Raw genomic sequence first — 26757 nt, 5'->3', positions numbered from 1 at the left:
AGGATTAATATGCGAATAAAATCGGGCAAGCTTATCTTAGGTTTTCTATGGTTCTATGCCTCCTATGTGACGTCTCATACTCATTCACTCCAAAGAGAAAAGCCCTGGCCTGCTGAACCTATTCTCCAAAAACATGTTCTCTAATCCAAAAAGCATCCTGGAAAATTTCCTCTGCACCTTCTCCAAAGATTCCACATCCTTTTCATAATGAGGCGCTTGGTGACTTAAGGAGCGCGACGTTCGTGAGCGAGTACGTCCAGTGCGTCTGTCGGGGACGCGCAGGATTTGCGATCGTCGTTCGGGACCAGCAGAATTGAGCGGGACGGGAGCCGCCATGGCAATTGGAGCTGTGTTTGCTCTTGTCGGTCGCCTACTGCTTTTGGTGGCGGTGCCCGTGGGGGCCGTCTACGTCGAGGTAAGGAGCACCCGTTGGCTGGCGGCCGAGCACACCCGGACCCGTTATCTTCACGCTGGGGTTTAACACAGAAATCACTGCAGCTCTCTGTCGCTTGCTGCCGGGGTTTGGCGCCGCATCGCCGGGGTCAGACTCACTGGGGCGGGGCTGGTTGGATTAGGTCGGATTGGATTGGGGTCGGGGAAACTGCCCTGGGGAGGGGATGGGTAAGGAGCTGTGGTGGTAGGAGATAAGGTGGAGCAGGAGGGTCAGAGTGGAATGGGGGGGGGGAGGACAGTGAAAGGGTGGGTTGGGCTAAGGGGAAAACTAGTTGATGAAGAAACGAAATTTCATTGCTATTGAGGGTGAAGGGGATGGCTAGCTGGCCAAAGGAGTTCAGATAAGATTTTACGAATAAACCTTTGGGGAGGGTACGTTTCTGAGATGTGAAGTGGAATTGTGCCTTAATGAGATACCGGTCTTTGAAGGAAGGTGTTGGTCAGGGGTTGTTTGTGTTTGGTGAGTGTGAAGTTCCTGGCAGACTGCGTGGAGTGGGGATGGGTGGGCATGAACATTTGTGTGACAACTGGTGTGGTGCCATCTGGTCGACCCTAAGCCTCTGGAGAAGGTGGTTGTCACTGAACTGTGCAGATACGGGTTAATTGGCCCTTAGGCAGTATTGCTCCTTTCCAAGAATGAAGAAGGGTTTCTTTGGAATTACAAGGAAGACAGAGCTTCATTCTCCTGTTGGTGGTTTAGGCATTAGTATTTTCTAATTCTTAGAATAGGTTTAGATAATCAGTGCTGAAGTATTTTCCTTTACTGATAGTTTTAGTTTTGTTCCTTGTGATTAAAAACTGCAAGTGTTTGCTAATGTTTTGGACTGTGTATCCTTAATCCTTAATCCACATTTGTGGTAGTCAACACCTTATTGATTGCTCATCTTTTTCTTTGCACAGGCTACTTATTAATCAGACACAGTGTTACATGTCAAGAAATATCTTTTGACATCGTAGAGATCAAATGAAAGACTTGCAAGTAGCCTGCATAAAACCTCAGTGTATGAGCGTGCCAGCAATAGACAATAGACAGTAGGTGCAGGAGTAGGCCATTCGGCCCTTCTAGCCAGCACCGCCATTTACTGTGATCATAGCTGATCATACACAATCAGTACTCCATTCCTGCCCTCTCCCCATATCCCTTGACCCCGCTATCTATAAGAGCTCTATCTAACTCTCTTGAATGCATCCAGAGACTTGACCTCCGCTGCCTTCTGGGGCAGAGCATTCCACATATCCACCAATCTCTGGGTGAAAAAGTTTTCCCGCATCTCTGTTCTAAATGGCCTACCCCTTATTCTTAAACTGTGGCCTCTAGTTCTGGACTCACCCATCAGCGGGAACATGCTTCCTGCCTCCAGCGTGCCCAACCCCTTAATAATCTTACATGTTTCAATCAGATCCCCTCTCATCCTTCTAAATTCCAGTGTATACAAGCCCAGTTGCTCCAATCTTTCAACATATGACAGTCCCGCCATTCTGGGAATTAACCTTGTGAACCTATGCTGCACTCCCTCAATAGCAAGAATGTCCTTCCTCAAATTTGGAGACCAAAACTGCACACAGTACTCCAGGTGGGGTCTCACCAGGGCCCTGTACAGCTGCAGAAGGACCTCTTTACTCCTATACTCAATTCCTCTTGTTATAAAGGCCAGCATGCCATTAGCTTTCTTCACTGCCTGCTGTACCTGCATGCTTGCTTTCATTGACTGATGTACAAGAACACCTAGATCTCTTTGTACTTCCCCTTTTCCTAACTTGACTCCATTTAGATAGTAATCTGCCTTCCTGTTCTTGCCACCAAAGTGGATAACCTCACATTTATCCACATTAAACTGCATCTGCCATACATTTGCCCATTCACCCAACCTGTCCAAGTCACCCTGCATTCTCATAACATCCTCCTGACATTTAACACTGCCACCCAGCTTTGTGTCATCAGCAAATTTGCTAATGTTACTTTTAATCCCTTCATCTAAATCATTAATGTATATTGTAAACAGCTGCGGTCCCAGCACCGAACCTTGCGGTACCCCACTGGTCACAGCCTGCCATTCTGAAAGGGACCCATTAATCGCTACTCTTTGTTTCCTGTCAGCCAGCCAATTTTCAATCCATGTCAGTACTCTGCCCCCAATACCATGGGCCCTAATTTTGCCCACTAATCGCCTATGTGGGACTTTATCAAGAGCTTTCTGGAAGTCCAGGTACACTACATCCACTGGCTCTTCCTTGTCCATTTTCATAGTTACATCCTCAAAAAACTCCAGATTAGTCAAGCATGATTTTATATTACAGTCGTGTGACTATTGCTTTGTTTGCTATTGTGGTGCTGTTTCTGTGGCTTACGTGTTCAGTTTTGCTGTCGTCTGCAAATAAGAGTTGCAAATTCCAATGTATTTTCCTATTTATTTTAATGAAATATATTGTAAGTGGACTATTGGCTGGTAATGGTTGTAAGTTGAAGAGCAACAGAGGCAACAGGTGCACACCACCATTTTTGTATTTGCCCTAATGTATTGAGAGTAGAAATAAGTATTTGTGGGGGTTATAAGGACAAGGCATGTAATCTAAAGTCATGCTTGAATTCCTTCAGCACCTTAGTCCAAAGAACTCATGGAAGAAGCAATAGTTATTGCTTTTGCTTAACAGTTCTGGGATCAATCCTGACTTTCTGTACTGTCTGTGTGGAGTTTCCATGTTCATTTCATGGCTGCGTGGATTTTATCTGGGGGTTTTGGTTATCTCCCTTAATTGCAGGGCAAATCAAGAGCATATTGATGGGCATGTATGAGAATAAGTTGGAGTACAGGGAAATAAGGAGAGAAAAAGATGGATCGTTTCCTCCAGAGCTGGCATGGACTTGATGGACCAAATAGCCTGAAGTTGTATATTTAAAATAAGAAAAGCATTTCAAATTGAGAAATCATGTTGAGGAAGAATATGTTTTCGATGTCTTTGGAGACTGATGTAACTAGATGCTCTCGGGTTTTAACCACTTGAATCATTGCACATTGACGGGGTCATAACTTGGATATTTGTTTAGAAGTAGTTTGGGAGTTTTAGTCCTGTGTGGCTTTTCATTGTCTTAGCTAAAGTGTGCTGATGAACGTACTTTGAAATTAATTCCGAGTCATTGTTGAGGAAAAATATAGTGCAAGATATATTAGATAGAAATAAATTTACAAGGCTGAGGTTGTTGGAATAGGGAGGATAAATATTTACATATACTGTTTGTCTAAATTGCTTCCATGCAGTAGCATGCAACTCATTTCCTCTTGGGTGGCATTTTTTAATGTGCATTGCTGAGAAATGCTTTTAGCTTACCATGTCTGAGTACTAACTTGTCTGATTGTTTAGGAGCAATTCAATTCTGATTCATGGACCTCAGTATCAGTATATGTTGTATGCAGCATTGATTTTCAATAATCAGATCAACATTTGCAGATATGCAATGTCCCCCCATTGCCTGTTTCAAAAGCATTAAGTTTGGATTCAGTAATTGTGCCACTGTAAAAGTGATGTGCAGAGAAGGGCGAAGAGCATATTTCAAAGAAGATGAAAGGCTGTCTACGCAATTCCTTTCAATCTCTGCCAGGATTTGTGATCTGGTTCTCTGAGAATTCATACCGTTGCATAAAGCTTCAAGGCTATTTTTAACATTATTGGAGATTGTTCCTGTTGTTCGCAATTAACTGCACACTGCTGATTTTGGGAAGAATCTTTAAACATTTTATTTGAGAATTCATTCTCTTTGGTAATTATTGATCTTAACATTTTTTTTGTGACTGGGGAAGCTGCTTGACATTTGGACATTTGACATTTGAACTCAGTAAATTTGAATTTATAGTGTATAGAATGTTTGTTACGTACATGTTTAAATCATACTTATGACATTGCAATAAGAGTAAATGAATGTACATTTTGGAACTTTAGGCTTCATTAAAACTTATTAAAGGTACAATTATTATTTCTGGTTTGATAATGTACAACCATGGAAACAGCGAAAGGAGGTTGTAGTTCATTATATCAATCCAAGAAGCCTGATTCTGAAGAGTGTGCTTAATAAAAACCCAGAAAGCCTCTCAAGCCTCTGCAATATTCAATATCGTGGCTGATCTGATCTTTACTGTCTTTTCCCCAAAGCTGCAGGCTTCACAAACAATAGAAAATCTGCAGATGCTGGAAATCTAAGCAACACACACAAAAAAAGATGTGTAGATTTAAAAGGTGGAGGAAGATTTAAAAGCCTCCCTTCACCTTTTAAATCTACCTCTCGTCTTTTTCTCCAGTCCTGCTGAAGGGTCCGGCCCGAAATTTTGACTATTTACTTTTTTCCATGGATGCTGCCCGGCCTGCTGAGTTCCTCCAGCATTTTGTGTGTGTTGCAACATCTACCTATCTCAGCGTTGACAAGATTCAGCAAGTTTTCAGATCCATAAGTTCCAGATATCTTTAATCTTGATTGAGAGAGTTTCTCCAAACTCCATTGAATACAAGCTAAGATGCTCAATCATTCTTCATAAAGCACCTCCATTATCTTGGAAATCAACTTTCTCTGAAGTTCCCAGCAAAAGCAGTTCTCCATAAGTACTGAAACCAAACGTGTAAGCAGTTGGTCAGGTGTTGTCTCACCAAAACTTGTAGTATGACATGATTACATCTGTACTTCATCCTACTTGAAATAGCGGCCAAAATTCCATTGCCTTTTTGATTACCTGCTGTACCCTTGGCTAACATTGTTTTATGTGCAGAGACACCCAGATCCCTGTGTATCATGCATTCTTTCTCTTCAATTAAACAATATCCCACTTCTCAATTTTTTCTGATTTAAGTGAATAAACTCACATTTCCCTTCATTTATTTAATCAGTAATGCTTGCTCACTCTACATCTATTTGTTTCCTTTGCAGGCTTTGCTTTTCTTACAGCTTGTTTTCCTCTCTTATTATCATCAAATTTGTACACTTAGTCATTTCATCTGACGTATTAACACCAGTCAAAAATTGCAGGGACACTGTTACAGATTGTCAACATGAGGATAACCCATCTCCATCTGTTTTCTGTTGGTTCGTCAACCTATGGCAACCTTTGTTAATATTATTTCTGCCCACCTCACTCCCCCACCTCGAAAGTTGCATAATATCCTTCAGTGGCACCTTTGGAAATCTAAATAAAGTCACTGCACTTTGTAATTGGCTGTAAAGGATTTCATCTTGTATTGTTTGGGGCGATGCTGATAAAGCTAAGGTTCTTATCAGAAATCAGCTCTTGACCCAATGTGAACATGTAAATGCTGTTCATTATTATGAGAATTGGTTCTCAAGTTATACTTTAAATCTGCACTCACAGATTGTTGATCCCTCAGTGAAATGGATCCTTTTATCTTTATGTACACCCCTCATAATTGTATACATGTTATTTAGTTATTTCCTCCAAAGAAAGTAATGCCAGCCTCTCCAACCTTGCTTCATTGCTACATTTTTTGAGTCCTGGCAACATCCTCATAAATTTCCCCTCTGGTGCAATCACATCTTTGCTGCAGTGTAGTGAACACAGTTATTTCGGTATGCAAGCTCGAGTCAAATTGCTGTTGCATCATTGTCATCTTCTAAGGCAGTAATATTGGATTGAGAATGATTTAACTTTTGTGGTTCTGAGATGGCTGGTGAGCTTAGTGTCGAGCCAGCATATTCTGCCACAGGAAGGGCACAAGGTGCTTGACAGAACTGGTTGGTGGTTAATTTGTCACAGAACTTGGAATGTAGATTTTGTCTGAGGAATCTTGTATCAGACAAGCAAACAAATAGACCTGTTTTTTGGAGCTGAGAAATGTAATTAGAGCCTCGAGCCTGGGAAATGATAATTGTTTTACATGCAGGCCTGACTTCTCCCTCTTTAACAGAACTTTAATTCTGTAAATTATCCATTTGCAATATTAATGCAGTTTTTCTGTCTCCATTAACACTTGCATTTCCATTCCACTGTGTATTCCTGCAGCTGTGATGTCCATTTTCCAGTTGCTACATGTTCTTAAGGTGTTCCCACCCCTCCCCCATCACCATGACAACCTTATCCTTACCTGATCAGAAAGATTTCCTTTTTCCTGTCTACTCCACCCTTGCCCTTTTTGCAACTTTAGAATTACATTAATTTTTTTCCTGTTGGAAACACATGAGACTTCAGTTACCAGAATTTACACAAAAAACTGATGGAAGAATTTGGCGTCAAGGAGTGTCTGTTTGAGGGGAGAAGCGAGGAAAAGGAATTCAGAATGTTTCGGGTTAGCAGCCTGTGGTTATGGTTGTGATTCTGTCTTCTCACTGGTACATGGCCCCCAAAACCACGTAATTTTTGTTAATCTTAGTTGCATTTACTGACAACCTTCTGAAAGTCAAAATGCATAATAGATGGTTCTGCTTTGTCTATTCTGCTCATTACATCTTCAAAAACTTCCAATATATTTGTCAAACATGATGTCCTTCTAATAAATCCATGTTAACTGCTCAATTCAATTATTATTTTACATTTTAAAACAATTCTAGGGGACTAGAAGACTTGGCCATTATAGATGAAAAACAATATCAGTCCAGTCTTAAACATAATAAATTCTGCAGATACTAGAAATCCAGAGCAACACATGCAAAATACTGGAAGAATTCAGCAGGTCAAGCAGTATCTATGGAAATGAATAAACAGGCCACATTTCTGGCCAAGATCTTTCATCAGGATTGAAAAGGAAGGGTGAAGGTGCCAGAATAAAAATGTGGGAGGAGAGGGGGAGGGCTATCCAGAAGGTGATAGATGAAGTCAGGTGGGAAAGGTAAAGGGCTGGAGAAGAAGGAATCTGATAGGAGAGTGGAGTAGTCCATGGGTGAAATAGAAGAAGGAGGGGATCCAGGAGGTTGTGATAGGCAGGTGAGGAAAGGAGCCATGAGGGAATAGAAGAGGAAGGGAGAAAACATACTGGAAAGAGAAATTGATGTTTGTGCCATCAGGTTGGCGGATACCCAGATGGAATATGATGTGTTGTTCCTCTACCTTGAGAGTGGCCCCATCGTCGTAAAAGAGGTGGCCATGGATTGACGTGTTAGAATGGGAATGAGGATAGAAATTAAAGTGGTTGACCATGGGGAAATTCTACTTTTGACGGATGGAGCGGAGGTGTTTGACGAAGCGGTCCCCCAATTTATGTCAAGTCTTGTCAGTGTAGAGGAGGTCGCAATGGGAGCACCGAATGCAATAGACAACCCCAACAGATTCACAGGTTAAATGTTGCCTCACCTCAGAGAACTGTTTGAGGCCCTGAATGGAGATAAGGGAGAAGGTGACAGTGGGAAGGGACAAATGGACAAGGGTATCATGAAGGGAGTGATCCCTGCAGTAGTATATTTGTTTAATGAAAGGATGATTGTGAAGCGGGTTTATGATTAAGAACTATAATGTAACCATTTTACACTGCAGAGTTGATTAATCAGCTAAATTGGTGCAATTTGAATTTATTCCAGCTTATTTGCCAAAATTTGAGGATTGTAGGGTCAATAATACAATCATTATGTTGTACATGTAGTGATCAGCTGCTCAGAACAACTGAAATATATTGGTTATTCTACTGCAGGAACAATTTAGGATGTGTGTGTTTTACTTTGTAGCTGAAGATGTGTATGTTGGAGTTCATTTGCCTATGTCGAGAAATGAGGAGCTCATGAACTGAGAACTATGAAGTAGTTTATAATGGGGAGGGTGTCTCTGAGCAGCTGGGAGGTATGTGCAGAGCTAGTTAGCTAAGAAAGAAAAAAAATGTATACAGCCCTATTCACAACTGTGAAAGTGGTTTAGATCTTGTGAAGTACTTTTGAAATACAGTGTTTGAATTGTAGGAATTGGACCAGCTTATCTCTGCAAATGGTGTTGTGAAATAACTACTTTTCGGAAGAAATATTGGCAAGGACGCTGGGATTAGCTGCGTTAGTCATCTTGGAAATGGGAAGTTTTTGCTTTTCCTGGGCCGTGGTTAATTTCACACACAAAATACAGCACTTCTAATTGTGTGCTTTCTCTCAGCATTGCACTTATGGAACTTACCTTGTTTGGCTTACTAAATATCGAAAGAGCAGTGCATGTGAAAACATTTGTAAGATGTACATTGACATTTGTTTCTCAATTGGAAATTGATTTGCTTATTTTAGAGGTTTGTCAGCATTTACTTCTATTGATATTTGTACCGTAGATCATGGAATTCATAGTTTATTGGATTTGATATGAGCTGTTCTCAAATTTGTTTTGTTGAATAGTTGAAGTCATGCTTTATTCAATTAGTATTATTTGAATGCATTAATCACAGTCTTGTTTGCATTGCTTTGGTGTTCTGTGGCAGTTAAAAAGATATCTGGTAAGCTCACTAGGTATGTTCTTCTGCAGATGCATTACAGTGGATTCTGGTTAACTGTGCCATCTGTTAATCAGGTCAGCTGTTTATTTGGGACAACTCTTAATAAAATCTAAATCATTAAGATATCCAGGACTCCCTTTGTTTATTTAAGACGCTATTTGGGGCAGGAGGCTGTTGCCAAACAGATTCCAATAAGCATCAGTCACATGCACTTACATGGCTGTTAGACACTACACTGTGCTTAGAGCGATCAGTTTTTAAATAGCATCAGTTGCATGTGTTGTGTTCAAAAAGTAATGATTTTTGTCACTGATAGTTGGCAAAAAATAAACAGTAAGACAATTCAGAACTGTTTTCAAGCATTCATGCTTGGAGATGTCAGAAATGGGTGTTAGACATTACGGAGCAAACATTTTTTAAGTAGCATAAGTTGCGTGTGCTTGTGTTATGTTATTCATTTGGGCTGATGGATATCCAGAATTTGTCCAGGGGCAGGTCAGTAAATCTCATCTCGATTGCATGATCAGAAACCACCTCACAAAGTTCTTCATTTTCTCTCAAAGTCAAGTTCTCAGGCCAAGCAGAAGATTCAGAGAAATGGTCCCCACTTGTGTTGAAAGGGAGAACAAATACTGTTCAATTTTGTTCTGCAGTTCTTTCAGGTGGTTTTCAAGAAGACTCAAGACTTTCTGATATCCTTCCTCACTCTCAAGCCAAAGCAGCGGTGGCAACATTTCAAGATTTTCTTTTGCAACATGATTTTTCCAAAGATTGTTTCTTTTAAATCTAAGAATCTTGTCACTTGAAAACAAAAAATTTTCTCCAGGGCCTTGCAACTGGTTCATATGATGAAAAATGTCTGCTAAGTGGTCTTGTTTCTGCAGCCATTCTTCATCTTCAAAGCACTTAGCAAAATCTGGCCTTTTTTTTTGAAAATACTCCTGCTCAAAGTTGACCTTTCAGCTCAAACACCCTGTTGAGAACTTTTCCTCTGCTAAGCCACTGGATTTCTGTATGTAGCAGGAGATTGGCATGCTCTTTGTCCAGGTTTTCACAGTTTTTTAAACTTTCTCAAGTGAACTAGTCTTTGTTGAATCTTTGAGTGTATTTTTTGTTGCATCATAATGGAACTTTTTTCATTCCATCTCCCAAGAGTTTTTGACATTGGCATTTCTCTGAAGAAAGATGCGTGTTGTGACATCAGGATTTTTTTATTCCAGGAGAAACAAAACCTCTCATGGAGCCAGCCATTGATAATGCACCATCAGTTCTCCAAGTCAGATCTTTTGTTACAGATATGAAGACAAAACATTAAATATATCTTTGCCTTTTCTTGTTTTGGGCCCCTCTTTGCAACAGAAAAAGTTTTCTTTAGTTTCCCCAATCACTTACAAGTCTTACAAATACTCCAATGTGACATTTATTAGTGAAATCTGTTGACTCATCAACCTGGATAGAGAAGCTATTGTTTTTCACTTTATCACACAAAATTTCTTTAGCATCATGTGACATGTTATCACTACGTCGATTTATCGTACTGCTTGGAAGTGAAACCTTTTTGATTTGTCGTACTGCATTTTGCCTACTATAACTTTACATGCTGGCATTATCAGTTTCTCACCAACTGTGTGACTTTACCTTTTCTGGGTAATAAGTTCTGCTACTAAATAACTTGCTTCCTGAATTTGTTTACTGACTGTGACTTTATTAACATAAGCTTTACTCTTTGTTTTGAGATTCCAATAGCTGTTTAAAAATAATCAGCACTTTTACGTGTCATATGTTGGCTGTGATTTGCAGTTAAGTGTCTTTAATTTTACTGCATTTGTAAGTAGTTTGCCACAGACTAGGCATAATGGAATAGAAACATAGAAAACCTACAGCACAATACAGGTCCTTTGGCCCACAAAGCTGTGCTGAACATGTACTTACTTTAGAAATTGCCCAGGATTACCCATAGCCCTCTATTTTACTAAGCTTCACATACCTGTCCAGGAGCCTCTTAAAAGCCCCTATTGTACCCACCTCCACCACAGTCGCCGGCAGCCCGTTCCATGCACTCACCACTCTCTGCATAAAAAACTTACCCCTGACATCCCCTCTGTACCTACTTCCAAGCACCTTAAAGCTGTGCCTCTTGGGCTAGCCATTTCAGCCCTGGGGAAAAAGCCTCTGACTATCCACATGATCAATGCCTCTCATTCTCTTGTACACCTCTATCAGGTCACCTCCCATCCTCCGTCACTCCAAGGAGAAAAGGCCAAGTTCACTCAACCTATTCTCATAAGGCATGCTCCCCAATCCAGGCAACATCCTTGTAAATCTCCTCTGCACCCTTTCTATGGTTTCCATGTCCTTCCTATAGTGAGGTGACCAGAATTGAGCACAGTACTCCAAGTGGGGTCTGACCAGGGTCCTATATAGCTGCAACATTACCTCTCGGCTCCTAAATTCAATTCCACAGTTGATAAAGGCCAATACACCATACGCCTTCTTAACCACACAGTGAACCTGCATCGCAGCTTTGAGTGTCCTATGGACTCGGACCCCAAGATCCCTCTGATCTTCTACACTGCCAAGAGTCTTACCATTCATACTGACATCATATTTGACCTACCAAAATGAACCACCTCACACTTCCCTGGGTTTAACTCCATCTGCCACTTCTCAGCCCAGTTTTGCATCAATGTCCCACCGTAACCTCTGACAGCCCTCCACCCTATCCACAACACCTCAAACCTTTGTGTCATCAGCAAATTTACTAACCCATCCCTCCACTTCCTCATCCAGGTCATTTATAAAAATCACGAGGAGTAGGGGTCCCAGAACTGATCCCTGAGGCACACCACTGGTGACCGACCTCCATGCAGAATATGAGTGGTCTATAGACACTCTGCCTTCTGTGGGCAAGCCAGTTCTGGATCCACAAAGCAATGTCCCCTTGGATCCCATGCCTCCCTACTTTCTCAGTAAGCCTTGCATTGGGAACCTTATCAAATGCCTTGCTGAAATCCATATACAATACATCTTTTTTGGATTATGAGGACACTCGGTCCTCATTTATTGTCATTTAGAAATGCATGCATGCATTAAGAAATGATCCAATGTTCCTCCAGAGTGATATCACAAAAAAAGACAAGCCAAAGACTCACACTGACAAAACCACGTAATTATAACATATAGTTACAGCAATGCAAAGCAATACCATAATTTGTTAAAAGCAGACCATGGACACAGTTTAATAAAAAGTCTCAAGTCCCGATCGACTCCAATATCAGGCAGCAAAAAGGGAGAAACTCTCCCTGCCATAAGCTTCCAGGCACTGACAACTGATGCCTTGGAAGCACCCGATGACAGCAGACTCTGAGCCCATCCGAAAACTTCGAGCCTCCGACCAGCCCCTCCGTTACAGCCTCCCGAGCGCCATCCTCTGCTGAGCGCCTTCGACCTCGTCCCGGCCGCTGAAACAAGCAAAGCCGAGGTCTAGGAGGCCTTCTCTGGAGATTCCGGACCGCACAGTGGCAGGGGCAGCGAAGTGGGCGCTTCAGAAGTTTCTCCAGATGTTCCTCCACGCTCTCACATCTGTCTCCATCAAATCAGGATTGCGCACGGATCCCTACTTAACACGTAACAGATATCACTCTCCAGAGAGGCAGCGCGTGCTGCATCGCGCCGCCATCTTCTCCTCCTCCCTCATCTACTGCTTTTCCTTCATCAGTGTGTTTAGTCACATCCTCAAAAAATCCAATCAGGGTCATAAGGCATGACCTGCCTTTGACAAAGCCATGCTGACTACTCCTAATCATATTATGCCTCTCCAAATGTTCATAAATCCTACCTCTCAGGATATTTTCCATCAACTTGCCAACCACTGAAGTAAGACTCACTGGTCTATAATTTTCTGGGCTATCTCTACTCCCTTTCTTGAATAAGGGAACAACATCTGCAACCCTCCAATCCTCCGAAACCTCTCCCGTCCCCGTTGATGATGCAAAGGTCATTGTCAGAGGCTCAGCAATCTCCTCCCTCGCCTGCCACAGTAGCCTGGGGTACATCTCATCCAGTTTCGGCGACTTATCCAACGATGCTTTCCAAAAGCTCCAGCACATCCTCTTTCTTACTGTCTATATGCTCAAGCTTTTCAGTCCGCTGTAAGTCATCTCTACAATCGCCAAGATCCTTTTCCACAGTAAATACTGAAGCAAAGTATTCATGAAGTACCTCCGCTATCTCCTCCGGTTCCAGAATAGGACAGCTTGGATCACCAGTCCATGCAAAACCCATTGATAAGTAGCTGTCATTGTGAAGACAGATTTTTTTTTTGTGTGTCCGTTGTTGCACTAGTGCAGTGAAATGACTCAGAAGATTGTAATTCTTCATCATTAACCTTATCAGAATTGTCCCTGTGCCTGGGTCTAGAATCCTCCTCTTCCATTGCACACCTCTTCAAAAATCACCACATTGGACTGTCAGTCACGCATGTAAAACACAGGGGTTAATAAAATACCCCTGTGTATCTTACATCAGGAGAGGCTGACGCCATAGCCTAAGTTGAATGAGTCTATTCAATGCTTGGATCCTCACCAGCCTACTGTCCTCCCCACCAGACTCATCCAAATAAATACGGTCCTACTGTTTACTGCCTTACTGGGCTGAGATTAGCAATCTAATGAGATTGCTAACAGAGCTGTTCAGTCACTGCCCACTACTGTGAACACTAGCATTGTGCATTGCGTGAAGTTCCAAAAACATTTATTTTTTTAATCCTAATCTCTCGTGGAAACCCAAGTGACCTCTCGCGAAACCCTGGTTGAGAAACCCTGCTGTAGTAGTATTGGTAGTGTAGAAATTTGTTCTGTATTTCATTTAAATGCATAATTTGTCTCTCAGTTAAACGGTCATTTGCCTTTTTTAAAACATTTCCATGAAACTTTGGCTAATTGAGGCAGCCGTTTAATTGGACCAAAATTTATTGGTCCCAATGTGTCCCAATTAACTGGAATTCCTTGCCTTGTACCATCTTGAATTTCTGCTGTGCTTAGACTAGAAGTCAAGAGCAGAATGGGGCCATTCAGCCCATTAAGTCTCGTCTGCCCATCAATCATGGCTGAATATTTTTCTTAGAAGCGCTCTACTGCCTTCTCTGTATAACCTTTAACTCCATTACTAATCAAGTACCTATCAATCTCTGAAATACATCAGATGTCTGGCTTACATAGACATGGTAATAAATTCCACATATTCTCTACCCTCTGGTGGAAGAAATTCCTTTTCATCTCAGTTTTAAGGGGATGTCCCTTTATTCTGTCTAAATCTACATTTGATTCCAGATCAAGGGTCTCAACCCGAAATGTTGACTGTCCATTTTCTTCCTTTATGCCATCTGACCTACTGAGTTCCTCCAGTTCCTTTTTTATTGTTCCAGATTGCAGCATTTGCTGTCTCTTGTGTCTTATTTTGATCTTCTGCTCTCTTATGAATGGAAACATCCTCTCCACATACACTCCATCCAGGTTTTTCATGGGTTGGTTTGAAAAGCATTTGGGAGAGCTGGCCAAAATGTGAGACATGGCACTTGGTCCATTATGTCTGTGCTAGGCATGATGCCGTTTTAAATTGAAAATTTGCCTGAACATGGACTCTATTTCTCCATTCACTGTTTGTTCATGTGCCTGTATAAATGCCTGTAAAACAATGCTATCATATCTGCTTCCACAATCTCCCTTGGCAACACATTCCAGCCACCTGTGCAAACAAAAAACATAAATCTTTTAAAATGGCTCCCTCTCACCTTAAACCCAGGCCACAAGTGTTTAATCACAACAAGTGAAAATCTGTAGAAGCTAGAAATCAAGCAAGGCCACAAAATGCTGGAGGAACTCAGCAGACCAGGCAGCATCTATGGAAAAGAGTACTGTTGGCATTTTGGGCTGAGAGCCTTCATCAGGATTGGGGAAAAAAAGATGAGAAGTTAGAGCAAGAAGGTGGGGAGAGGGAAGGAAGAAACACAAGGTGATGGGCGAAACCGGGAGGGGGAGGGGTGAAGTAAAGAGTTGGGAATTTGAGTGGTGAAAGATACAGGGCTGGAAAAGGAAGAATCTAATATGAGAGGACAGAAGACCATGGAAGAAAGAAAAAGGGGAGGGGCACCAGAGGGAGGTGATTGGTAGGTAAGGAGATAAAGTGAGAAAGGGAAATGGGAATGGTGAAGGATTGGTGTGGGGTATTACTGGAAGTTCAAGAAATTCATGTTTATGGTATAAGTTTGGAGGCTACTCAGATGGAATATAAGTTGTTGTTCCTCCAATCTGACTGTCCTATCTAGACGGTAGAGAAGGCCGTGGACTGGCATGTCAGAATGCGAATGGGAAGTAGAATTAAAATGGGTGGCCACTGTGCGAACCTGCTTTTTCTGATGGATGGAGCATAGGTGCCTGGTGAAACGATCTTGCAATTTATGTCGGGTCTCCCCAATTAAAATGGGATGAGGCTTTTCATTCCTGAATGAAGTAGATGTCCTCCTCCTTCAAAGAAAGGGGCTTACCTTCCTCCACCATCAATGCTGCCCTCAAAAGCTTCTCTTTCATTTCACGCACGTCTGCTCTTACCCCATCCTTCTGCCACCCTGCCAAGGATAGGGTTCCTCTGGTCCTCGCCTACCATCCCACCAGAGTCCAGCACATAATTCTCCAGAGCTTTCACCATCTCTAATGGGATCCCACCACCAAGCACATCTTTTCCTCTGCCCCCCCTCCACTTTCTGCTTTCTGCAGTGATTGTTCCCTACACGACTCCCTTGTCCATTTATCCCTAGTCATTGATCTCCCTCCTAGCACTTATCCTTGTAAGTGGAGCAAGTGCTACACCTGCCTCTCTACATCACCTCCCTCACTACCATTGAGGGTCCAAACAGTCCTTTCAGGTAAGGCTACACTTCACCTGTGATTCTTTTGATGTCATCTGTTGTATCTGGTGCTCCCAGTTTGGCCTCCTGCATATCGGTGAGACCTGAAGTAGATTGGGAGACCACTTCGCTGAACTCCTACATTCCATACGCCAGAAAAAAGCGGGATATTCCAGTGGCCACCCATTTCAATTCCACTTCCTATTCCCATTATGAGATGTCCGTCATGGCTTCCTCTACTGTCGCAAAGAGGCCACACTCAGGTTAGAGGAGCAACACCTTATATTCCTTCTGGGTAGCCTCCAACCTGATGGTATGAACATTGATTTCTTGAACTTCTGAAAATGCCCCCACATTCACTATTCCCCACTCCCATTTCCCTCTCTCACCTTATCTCCTTAACAGCCCATCACCCTTAACAGATGCTGCCTGGCCTGCTGAATTCCTCCAGCATTTTGTGTGTGTTGCCCTAAGTATTTGGCATTTTCACCCTGAGGGAAGGGGGAGGAAGACGATCTATCCCATCCAGGCCTGTCAGTTTGTTTTATCTGCTCGTGATATTGCAGAGAAAATAATCCCAAGTTTCTCCAGTTTATACTCTCCAATCCAGGCAACATCCTGGTGAACCTCTTATGCACCCTCTCTAAAGCTTCCACATTCTTCATATAATGTGACCAGAGCTACACACAGTCCACCAAATGTAGCTGACAAAAGCTTATTTTGCATCTGTAACATGATTTTTTTTTTGCTTTTTATACTCCATACCCTGACTGATGAAAGGAAGTATGTCATAGACCTCATTTTCCCTTTTGTCCTGGAGTGGTCCTATACTCTTCCTAGTTACTTTCGTAAATAAAATGCTTTGGAGTATTTCTTGGTCCTGTTCATAAAGACATTTCATGGCCCATTTTGCCCTCTTCAAAGTTCAAAGTCCATTTATCAACAAAGTATTTATGTGGTATACAACCCTGAGATTCACTTTCTCTAGGCAGCCACAAAACAAAGAAAACCATGGAGCCCATTCAAAGAAAAATATCAACCCCCCCCAACATGCAAAAAGCAAACAAATTGTGCAAACACCAACAAGAAAGAACGAGTGAAAACACAAAATCAAAAGATTCCAATTGAATTACAGTCTAATCCACAATCCACAGACCCAGAACTTCAAAACCATCATGGGAGAGAGAGACCATTCAAATGCAGGGGCCTTTCCTCGAGAGCAGAGTGAGAAGGAGAGAGCAAGAGAGACCATCACATGCAGATAATTTCCTCTGGCAACAGTGAGTAAGAGGCTGGTAGATGGTGCTAAGTACTTGCTTGCCTCTATTTCAGCCTTCCTCAACAGTTTAATCGATGAGATCTGCGAGAAATAGAGTCAATGATGCCCTTGCGCTCCATCTCTAAGGTTCTTGACCTTGAGGCCTTTCACCTTGTGGAACCCTGTTGGAGACAGCAAAGCACTAGATCGCTCAATCAGCCCAAAAATACACCATCAAACTGGAGATCACAGGCTTCAATAATATCAAAACCACATTTAAAAGAAAAAGAAAACGTAAAAGAAGTGAAAGAAACAGTTTCATGGATCACCTGGAAGATGTTGCCTGAGGTAGCGCTGTTCGCTGGCACCATCTTGACCAGAGATTCCTGTTTAATTTCTGCTTTCCTGTTTATTTTGTAATCCTTTGCATTTTCAGCTTCTGAACCTTGGACAGGCTTCTTTTCCTTTTTGACTGTATTTTCAACATTTTTCATCATCTAGCATTCCTCAACCCTTCCGTCCTTGTCTTGTCTTGCTCTAGGGAACTTAAAAATCTAATTTGTCCAGAATAACAAGCCTTAAGTGTTGCGAGTTTACTTACATTTGTTATTGCTCAATGGGTTTTATGCTGGTTATTTGTTTTGAAACTAACAACTCAGGTGCTAATTTCATCCCATGAAGTATTTCAAATTCTAGACCACATTTGCTTTTGTTGATGTTGCAATACTTCAAATTTTGATAGGATTCTTTTAGATAACATTACAATTCTCAATGGTTCTGGAGATTGCCCTTGTCAAAGAAATTGTAGAAAGCTCTAAACCATTAATCCTAAACTAGTATAATTTATAGAAGTGAAAATGTTTGGTGAAAACATCCAAAGAAGGTCTGGATAATCTGTAACACCGACAGCAAAATACAAGTTACCATCCAAAGGTTTAGCATTGTAATTGCATTATGTGTTGCAAAAGGCAGGGGTGTTATATTGGAGAGAATAGATGAAGGGTAAGCATGGATGTAGAAGATCAGATTTAATAGCATTTACTCCTGAGTGTGATGATGAGCTGGGATGAAGCATCTGCCCAACCTATCACAAAACCAAACCAACTTACTGCTGTCTTGGGGAAGTATCCAGTATAATCAAAGACTTTTCTCCCCTTCCATCAATCAGGAGATGAAAAAGCTTGAAAATGTGCACCAGCAGGTTCAAGAACAACTTCAGACTCTTGACTAGACCTCCTATACAATAAAGATGAACAGTGATGCCTTAATCTACGTGTCATGCCTTTGCACATCATCTAATTGTACTGTATTTTTTCTGTAACTGTAACATTATGTTCTGTATTCTGCTATTGGTTTTTCACTGGCTTGAATGATGGAATGTTTGAAATGATGTGTTGGGATGGGATGTTACACAAACTAAAGCAAAAAATAAAGGTGTCCACAACAACCAATAATCATTGACAATGCCACGATCCTAGAGAGTACTGAGGTACAGAGGGAGCATGTGTGTGTATGTATATATGTGTGTATGTGCGTATGTATACATGTCTGTGTGTGCGTATGTGTGAATGTGTATGTATGTGTGCATTTACATGTGTATATGCGTATGTGTGTATATATGTACAGACACATCAGCAATACAGGTAGAGAATGTGGTTGAAAAGACATGGAAAATACTGGTCTTCATTAGCCTGGACATAGATGATGAGAGTACAGAGGTTATGCTATAACTCCATAAAATATGAGACTACCACTAACTGTCCTAACTGTCCTATTTATTCAATTTACTATGAGACTCCGCATGATTCCTGTTCAGTACAATGTGTTGCATTTTAGGAAGATTAATTTGGCTAGGAATTGTGCCATATGGAGCAGGCGATTTCTTGGGTTAATAGTAACTTTGATTAATTAACAAGAGCAAATAAAAAGAAGTGGGGTTTGAGTCGAGTAGCCATTACTGGAGCAGCCATTGCGTGGGTGGACAGTGTTAAAATGGTCGGGCTTTGGCACAGCAGCCTTGGGCGAGAATAGGCACAGGCTAGTAGTTAGGTTTGAGAAGTTGGAAGCAGAACAAGTGTAGGCAGGATGGTAGTTCAGGCAGTTGAGTACTCCTGTGAGATGTAGATAACAAACAGTCTTTCTGGTAGCTGTATCTGCAAAAGTGCAGTCAACTTCAGATAAGGTCAAGGAACTGGAGCTGGATGCACTTGGGACCATCCAGGAGGCTGAAAGCTTCATAGATGAATCTCTTACTTAGGTAGTCATATCCAGAGTGCAGGATTAAGATAGTAGATGGGTAACCAGTAGATGGGATGCAGTCAATGTGGCCATTCCTCTCAGCAACAAGATTACCTCTTAGGTCATTCCCCCAGCAGTATCCAATCAGGGCACAGCAGCAGCCAGGCCAGTGGCACTGTGACCAGCTGAGGCTCAGCAGGGAAGTGTAAAGTTAGGCAGAGCAATAGTAATAGGAGACTCGATAATTAGGGGGATGGACAGGAGATTCAGTGGCCATGGAAGAAAAGCCAGTATTGCCTCCCAGCTGCTTGGGTCCAGGATGTCTCAGAGTGGCTGCAAAGTATTCTCAAGAGGGAGGGTGAGGATGTGGTGCTCATTGGCACCAATAACATAGGTTGGAGGGGGGAGGTCCTGCATAGTGAATGTAGGGAGTTGGGGAAAAAGGCTGAAGAAAAGATGTAGTAATATCTGGATTACTTCCAGTGTCACGTGCTAGTCAGAGCAGGAATAGGATGATGGTACAGATGAATGAGTGGCTAGGGAAGTGATGCAGGGGTCAGGGCTTCAGAATTCTGTATCACTGAGATTTCTTCTGGGGAAGATGTGACCTTTACAAAAAAGGATGGGTTACACCTGAACCCAAGGAGGACCCTCTCTCCTACAGTCAAGTTTGCTTGAGCTGTTGGGAAGGGTTTAAACTAAGTTGGCAGTGGGATGGGAACCAGAGTGATAGGACTGAGAATGGAGTGGTTGGTAGACACTTTGATGATACGTGTAGTGAGACTGAGGATGGACAAGCAGATGATAGGGCAAAATTGCAGTCAGTAGGATGAGAGGAACTGTAACATGGTAAAAAAAACAAAAAGGGTGATGAATACAGCATAGAAATTATATTTGAATATGCGCAGTATATGGAACGAGATAGATGATCTTGTAGTGCAGTTACAGATTGGCAGGTATGACATTGTGACCGTCACTGAGTCATGGCTGAAAGAAGATTATAGTTGGGAGCTGAACATCCAAGGATACACCTTGTATGGAAAGGACAGGCAGAAGGGTGGGGTGGCTCTAATGGTTAAAACATTGAATTCAAATTGAGTTTGGATTGCAAGATGTAGAATCCTTTTGGGTAGAGTTAAGAAACCACAAGGGTAAAAGACTGTGTTGGGAGTTAAATACAGGCTTCAGAACAGTAGCCAGGATGTGGGATATAAGTTTAAGTGGAAGTAGAAAAGGCATGTAACAAGGCAATGTTACGAAAGTCATGGGGATTTCAAAATACAGGTTGATTGGGAATATCAGATTGATGCTGGATCCCAAGAGAGGGAGTTTGTTGAATGCTCTGGGCTTTTTAGAGCTGCTTGTGGGTTAGCCCACAAGGGGAATAGCAATTTTAGTTTGGGTGTTGTGTAGTGAACCATATTTGACTAGGGACTTCAGGTAAAGGAACCCTTGGGAGGCTGTGATCATAATACGATAAAATTCACCTCGCAGTTTGAGAGGGAGTAAATAATGTCAGATGTATTACAGTGTAGTAAAGGGAATTACAGAAGCATGAGAGAAGAGCTGCTGAAGGTTGATTGGATGGGGATACGACCATGGAAGATGGCAGGATAGCAATGGCTGGAGTTGCCGGGGTAATTCCGAAGGGTGCAGGATAGATACATTCCAAAAATGAAGTATTCTAAGGTGACAAGGGAAGTAAAAGCAAATATAAAATATGCTAAAAATTAGTGGGAAGTTGGAGGATAGGGGAGCTTTTAAAAAAACCAACAGATGACAACTAAATAAGCTATAAGGAGAGAAAAGATGAAGTAAGAAGGTAAGTTGACCAAAAATATCAGAGGATACCAAAAGAGTTGTAAATCTGGTGGGAACAAATTGTGTTGGGAATGGTGAGGTTGGAGGGGTGTGCAACAGGTGACAGAGAAGGAGTGCCGGTGTGGGAGGGGGTTGGGTGGTGCCACAGCCAGCCCTGAGACACAAGGCAAGGTCATTTGATTACAAACAATTGGTTGATCATTACAGAATGTTTCTCTGGTGCCTTCTGCTCCCATCCACTTTTTCCAACCATGATTCCCGTCTCCCCGCCCTCTTCTCACTCTCAGTCCACAATAGAGACCAATATCAGAATCACTCACATATGTCATAAATTTTCTTTTGTGGCAGCAATACAGTGCAATACATAAAATTACTACAGTATTGCATAAAAATCTTAGACACCCCAGTGTGTGTGTGTGTGCGCGTGTGAGCCCGAGCCCGCGCCCATGTACGTATTTGTTTATTTGTGTGTGAGTGTGTAAAGATGTGCATGTGTATATATACTGCTTATAAAAAGTATTTAGCTACCTTGGAAGTTTTCATATTTTATTTTTTTGGCTTTTTTTGACACTGATCAACAGAAAACGACTTCTGTGTCAAAGTGAAAACAGATCTCTACCAAGTGATCTAAATTAATTACAAATATAAGGCACAAAATAATTGTATAGTATTCACCACCCTTTAATATGGCACACCAAGTCATTACTGATGCAACAAATTGGTTTTAGAAGTCACATCATTAGTTAAATAGAGATCACCATGTGCAGTCAAGGTGTTTCAATTGACTGTAGTAAAATGCACCTGTATCTGGATGGTCCCACTGCTGGTGAGTCAATATCCTGGCAAAAACTACACCATGAAGACAAAAGAACACTCCAGGTAACTCCACGAAAAGGTTATTGAAAAGCACAAGTCAGGAGATGGATAGAAGAAAATTTCCAAGTCACTGAAAATCCCTTGGAGTACAGTTAAGTCAATCATCAAGAAATGGAAGGAATATGACACAGCTGTAAATATGCCTAGAGCAGGCCGTCCTCAAAAACTGAATGATCGTACAAGAAGGGGACTAGTGAGAGAGGCCACCAAGAGACCGATGACAACTGTGGAGGAGTTACAAGCTTCAGTGGCTGAGATGGGAGACTGTATGTACAACAACTATTGCCTGGGTGCTTCACCAGTCGCAGCTTTATGGGAGAGAGGCAAAGAGAAAGCCACTTTTGCAAAAAAAAACTCACATGGAATCTCAGATAGAATTTGCCAGAGAGCATTTGGGAGACTGAAGTCAGCTGGAAAGAAGGTTCTATGGCCTGATGAAACCAAAATTCTTTTTGGCCATCATACTAAATGCTATGTTTGGTGTAAGCCAAACACTGCACATCTTCAATAACATGCCATCAGTACTTTGAAGCACGGTGGTGGCTGCGTCATGCTGTGGGGATGCTTCACTGCAGCAGGCCCTGGAAGGCTTGTGAAGGTAGAGGGTAAAATGAATGCAGCAAACTATAGGGAAATCCTGGGGGAAAAACTCATTGCAGTCTGCAAGAGAACTGCGACTTGGGAGAAGATTTGTTTTCCAGCAAGACAATGACCCCAAGCATAAAGCCAAAGCTACACAGGAATGGCTTAAAAACAACAAAGTTAATGTCCTGGAATGGCCAAATCAGAGACCAGGCCACAATCCAATTGAGAATTTGTGGCTGGACTTGAAAAGGGCTGTTCGTTCATGATCCCCATGCAATCTGTCAGTGTGAGCAGTTTTGTAAAAAAGAATGGGGAAAATTTGCAATGTCCAGATGTGCAAAGCTGTTAGAGGCCTATCCACACAGGTTCAAGACTATAATTGGTGACAAAGATGCATCTACTAAATACTGACTTGAAGGGGATGAATACTTGTGTAATCAATTATTTTGTGTTTAATAGTTGTAATAAATTTAGACCAATTTGTGGAAATCTGTTTTCACTTTGACACGTCTTTTTCTGTTGATCAGTGCCAAAAAAGCCAAACTAAATCCACTGTGATTCAATGTTGTAAAAAAAAATATGGAAACTTCCAAGGAGGGTAAATACTTTTTATAAGCACTTTAAGGGTGGTGAATCTGTGGAATTCATTGCCACGGACGGCTGTGGAGGCCATGTCAGTCAGTATATTTAAAATAGAGGTTGATATGTTCTTAATTAGTAAAGTGTTGAAGGTTACGGGAAGAAAGCAGGAGAATAGGGTTGAAAGGGATAAGAAATCAGCCTCATTCCGCTCCTGTGTCTCTTGGTCTTATGGAACCGTAGCACCCTGGTCAGTGTTGTAAATCATAGGGACCAACAAGTAGTTGGTTCCCAAAGGTGGCATAATGACCAAACAAGGTGGTGAAGAAGGCTTTTTGGAATGTCTTTAAGATTCAGAGCAATGGGTATAGAAGTTGGGTTGTTATATTGCAGTTGTACAAGATTCCGTATTTGAATATTGTGTTTAGTTTTGGTCACCTTGCCAAAGGAAAGCTTGAATAAATGTGGCAATTATTCAAGATGTTGCTGTGACTCTGGTCTGAATTATGGTGAAAAATGAACAGGTTGGGATTTTATTCAGTGAAGCTTCGGAGAATAATATGTAATCTCAGAGAGGGGTATAGACAAGATGAATGCATACAATCTTTTGCCCAGGGCTGGGGACTTGAGAAATATAAGGCATAGGTTTAAGGTGAGAGGAGAGAGATCTAAGAGGAATTTAAGGGACAACTTTTGCACCCAGAATCCGTACATGGAATGAGCTGCCAGAGGAGGTGTTTAAGTCGGGTATGGTAATAACATTTAAAAGGTATTTGGACAGACAAGGTTTAGAAGGATATGGAACTAGCTTGAGTAGCCATTTTGGTCAGCATGGATAAGTTGAACTGAAGGGCCTGTTTCTATGTTGTATGACTTGGACTCTTTTTTTATGAATAGAGCCAAGTATTGGGTCATTATGTTCAGGTATATGCATCTGGAATCATTATTACAGAGTTGTACAAAGCAGAAATAATCCCTTGGACCCGCTACATGGATGCCTTTCTACCCACTTTCCTGCTTTAGGTTGTATGCATTGACTGTCTTAAGTGCTTCCAAAATATAGTTATTGTATTTATTCCATCGATACCTCGGGTATTGAGTTTGAGATCAACCACTCTGTATATTTTTTTTAAAAAAGCTGCCCCTCTAGTTCCCAATATTCCCTGAGACATGAGTGGTGTACATTCAAGACTCAGATGTGAGAAGTATACAATAAGGAGCAAGATCCAAAGGTACACTGAGGTAGATAGATACTTTATTGATCCCAAAGGAAATTACAATGTTGCAGTAGCATTGCAAGTGCACAAGTAGACAAATATATAAATAAATGTTAGAAGAGAAGTAAGAAAGAATTAAAAAAATGTTACCTTGAACAGTAACAGGAAGGGGCATCACTTCCCTGGTTTACAGATTGAAGGTAAGAATGACCTCATATAGCACTCTTTGGAGCAGCACAGTTGTCTTAGTCTATTACTAAAAGTTCTCCTCTGTTCAGACAAGGTGGCATGCAGAGAGTGAGTAACATTGTCCAGAATTGCCAGGATTTTCTGGTGGGTCCTTTGTTCTACCACAGCTTCCAGTGTGTCCAGGAGTAGGCTCTGTTCAGCAGGTAAATGACAACATCATTGACTCCAATATGCTCTAGGTAGGCAAATTGCAGGGGATCGAGGGCTGATCTGACCAGGGGTCAGAGTTGTCATTTGCTAGTGTGTATTGATTGAAGGTGAGGGAAGTGGGGGGAAGCTTAAAAGGAAGTTGGACCTTCCAGATACAGGAGTATTTTTCCTAGAATCAATTGAAACACTTTGACTGCACATGGTGATCTCCATTTAACTAGTTATGTGACTTATAAAACCATTTGGCTGTACCAGTGATGATTTAATGTGTCATATTAAAGGGGGGAGGTGAATACTTATGTGATCAATTATTTTGTGTTTTGTATTTTTTAACTAATCTAGATCACTTTTGGATCTTGGCATTCCTCACATGTAGTCAGTTCAGCTTGGCAATAACATCTCCTCCATGATCTAAATCAGCACAGGTGCACTACAGGGTCGTGTGCTTGCCCCCGCTTTACTTGCTTTTCATCTATGATTGTGTGGCTAAGCACAGCTCCAATACTGTATACAGGTTTGCTGATGATCCCACTGCTGTGGGTTGAATCAAAGGTGGTAGTGAAGGAAATTGAAAATTTGGCCGTCTATGATAGCCTTGCTTACTGTCCACTACACCTTTGATTCTTAAAACCACAAATTTGCTAATCGAATTAACCATGTTATTAAACAGGCCTTTGATATAGATGACAACAAAGGACCCAGCACTGAACCCTGCAACATTCCACTGTTCACAGGCCTCCAGTCAGAGAGGCAACTATCTACTACTACTCTCTGGCTTCTCCCACGGAGCCAATATCTAATCAATTTACAGCCTCATCCTGAATGCCAAATGACTGAACCTTTTTGATCAGCCTCCCATGCGAGACCTTCTCAAATGCCTTACTAAAGTCCATGTAGACAACATTCACTGCCTTGCCTTCATCCACTTTCCTGGTAACTTCCTTGAAAAACTCTAAGATTGGTTAAACATCACCTACCACAAATGAGGCCACACTGATAATCAGTCCATGTCTATCCAAATACGTGTATATCCAGTCCCTTAGAATACCTTCCAATAACTTTCCCATAACTGATGTCAGAGTCACCGGCCTATTTTCTGTTCAGGGCCTTTTTTAAACAGCGAAACAACATTGGCTCCAATCCTCTGGTCCCTCTCTTGTTGCTAAGGATGATTTAAGTATCTCTGCGAGGGGCCCAGCAATTTCTGCACTTGCCTCCCGTAGGGTCTGTGGGAACACCTTGTCAGGCCCTGGGGATTTTATTTACCCTGATGTGCCTCAGGGTAACATACACCACCTCCTCTGTAATCTATACAGGGTCCATGAAGTTGATGCCACTTTACCTCACTTCTATAGACTGTCCATCTCCTGAGTAAATACAGATGCAAAGAATTCATGTAAGACCTTCCCCCATCTGGTTTGGATCCATACATGAATTACCATTCTGGTCTTCCAAAGGAGCAATTTTGTCCCTTGCAAACCTGTTGCACTTTACACAACTGTAGAATCCCTTAGGGTTCTCTTTCACCTTGTCTGCTAGAGCAACTTCATGCCCTCTTTTAGCCTTCCTGATTTCTTTCTTGCATGCTCTCCTGTATTTCTTGTACTCCACAGGCACCTCATTTGTTTCTACTTACCTGCTATGCACCTCCTTTTATTCTCTTAATCAGGGCCTCAATATCTCTTGAAAACCAAGGTTTCCTACACTTAGTATCTTTACCTTTTATTCTGATAGGCACAATCAAGCTTTGTACTCTCAAAATTTCATTTTTGAAGGCCTCTCACTTACCAAGCACGCCTTTGTCAGAAAACAGCCTGTCCCAATCCACACTTGCCAGATCATTTCTGATACCATCAAAATTGGCCTTTCTCCACTTTACAGTCTCAATCCGTGGACCAGACATATCTCTTTGCATATTTAGTTTGAAAGTAATGGCATTGTGGTCACTGGATGCAAAGTATTCCCCAACACAAACTTCTGACATGTGTTCTGTCTCATTCCCTCATATCAGATCCAGTATTGCATGCTCTCTCGTA

General features: G+C 41.8%; 1 protein-coding gene across 2 annotated transcripts in view; it reads left to right on the top strand.

Moving 5' to 3' along the window:
* Positions 1 to 257: 257 nt before the first annotated feature.
* Positions 258 to 26757, top strand: part of aplp2 (amyloid beta (A4) precursor-like protein 2) — a 148805-nt gene continuing 122305 nt past the window's right edge. Inside the window, exon 1 of one of the 2 annotated variants that reach the window (XM_059957137.1) lies at positions 258 to 415. In XM_059957137.1, the coding sequence (XP_059813120.1) occupies positions 335 to 415 (81 nt within the window). In that variant the 5' untranslated portion in view covers positions 258 to 334. The remainder of the gene's footprint in view (positions 416 to 26757) is intronic. The other variant, XM_059957138.1, reaches the window with a different exon arrangement.

This window comes from Hypanus sabinus, chromosome X2, assembly GCF_030144855.1.
Source record: "Hypanus sabinus isolate sHypSab1 chromosome X2, sHypSab1.hap1, whole genome shotgun sequence".
Taxonomy (NCBI): Eukaryota; Metazoa; Chordata; class Chondrichthyes; order Myliobatiformes; family Dasyatidae; genus Hypanus; species Hypanus sabinus.
This window is presented reverse-complemented; position numbering and strand designations above follow the sequence as displayed.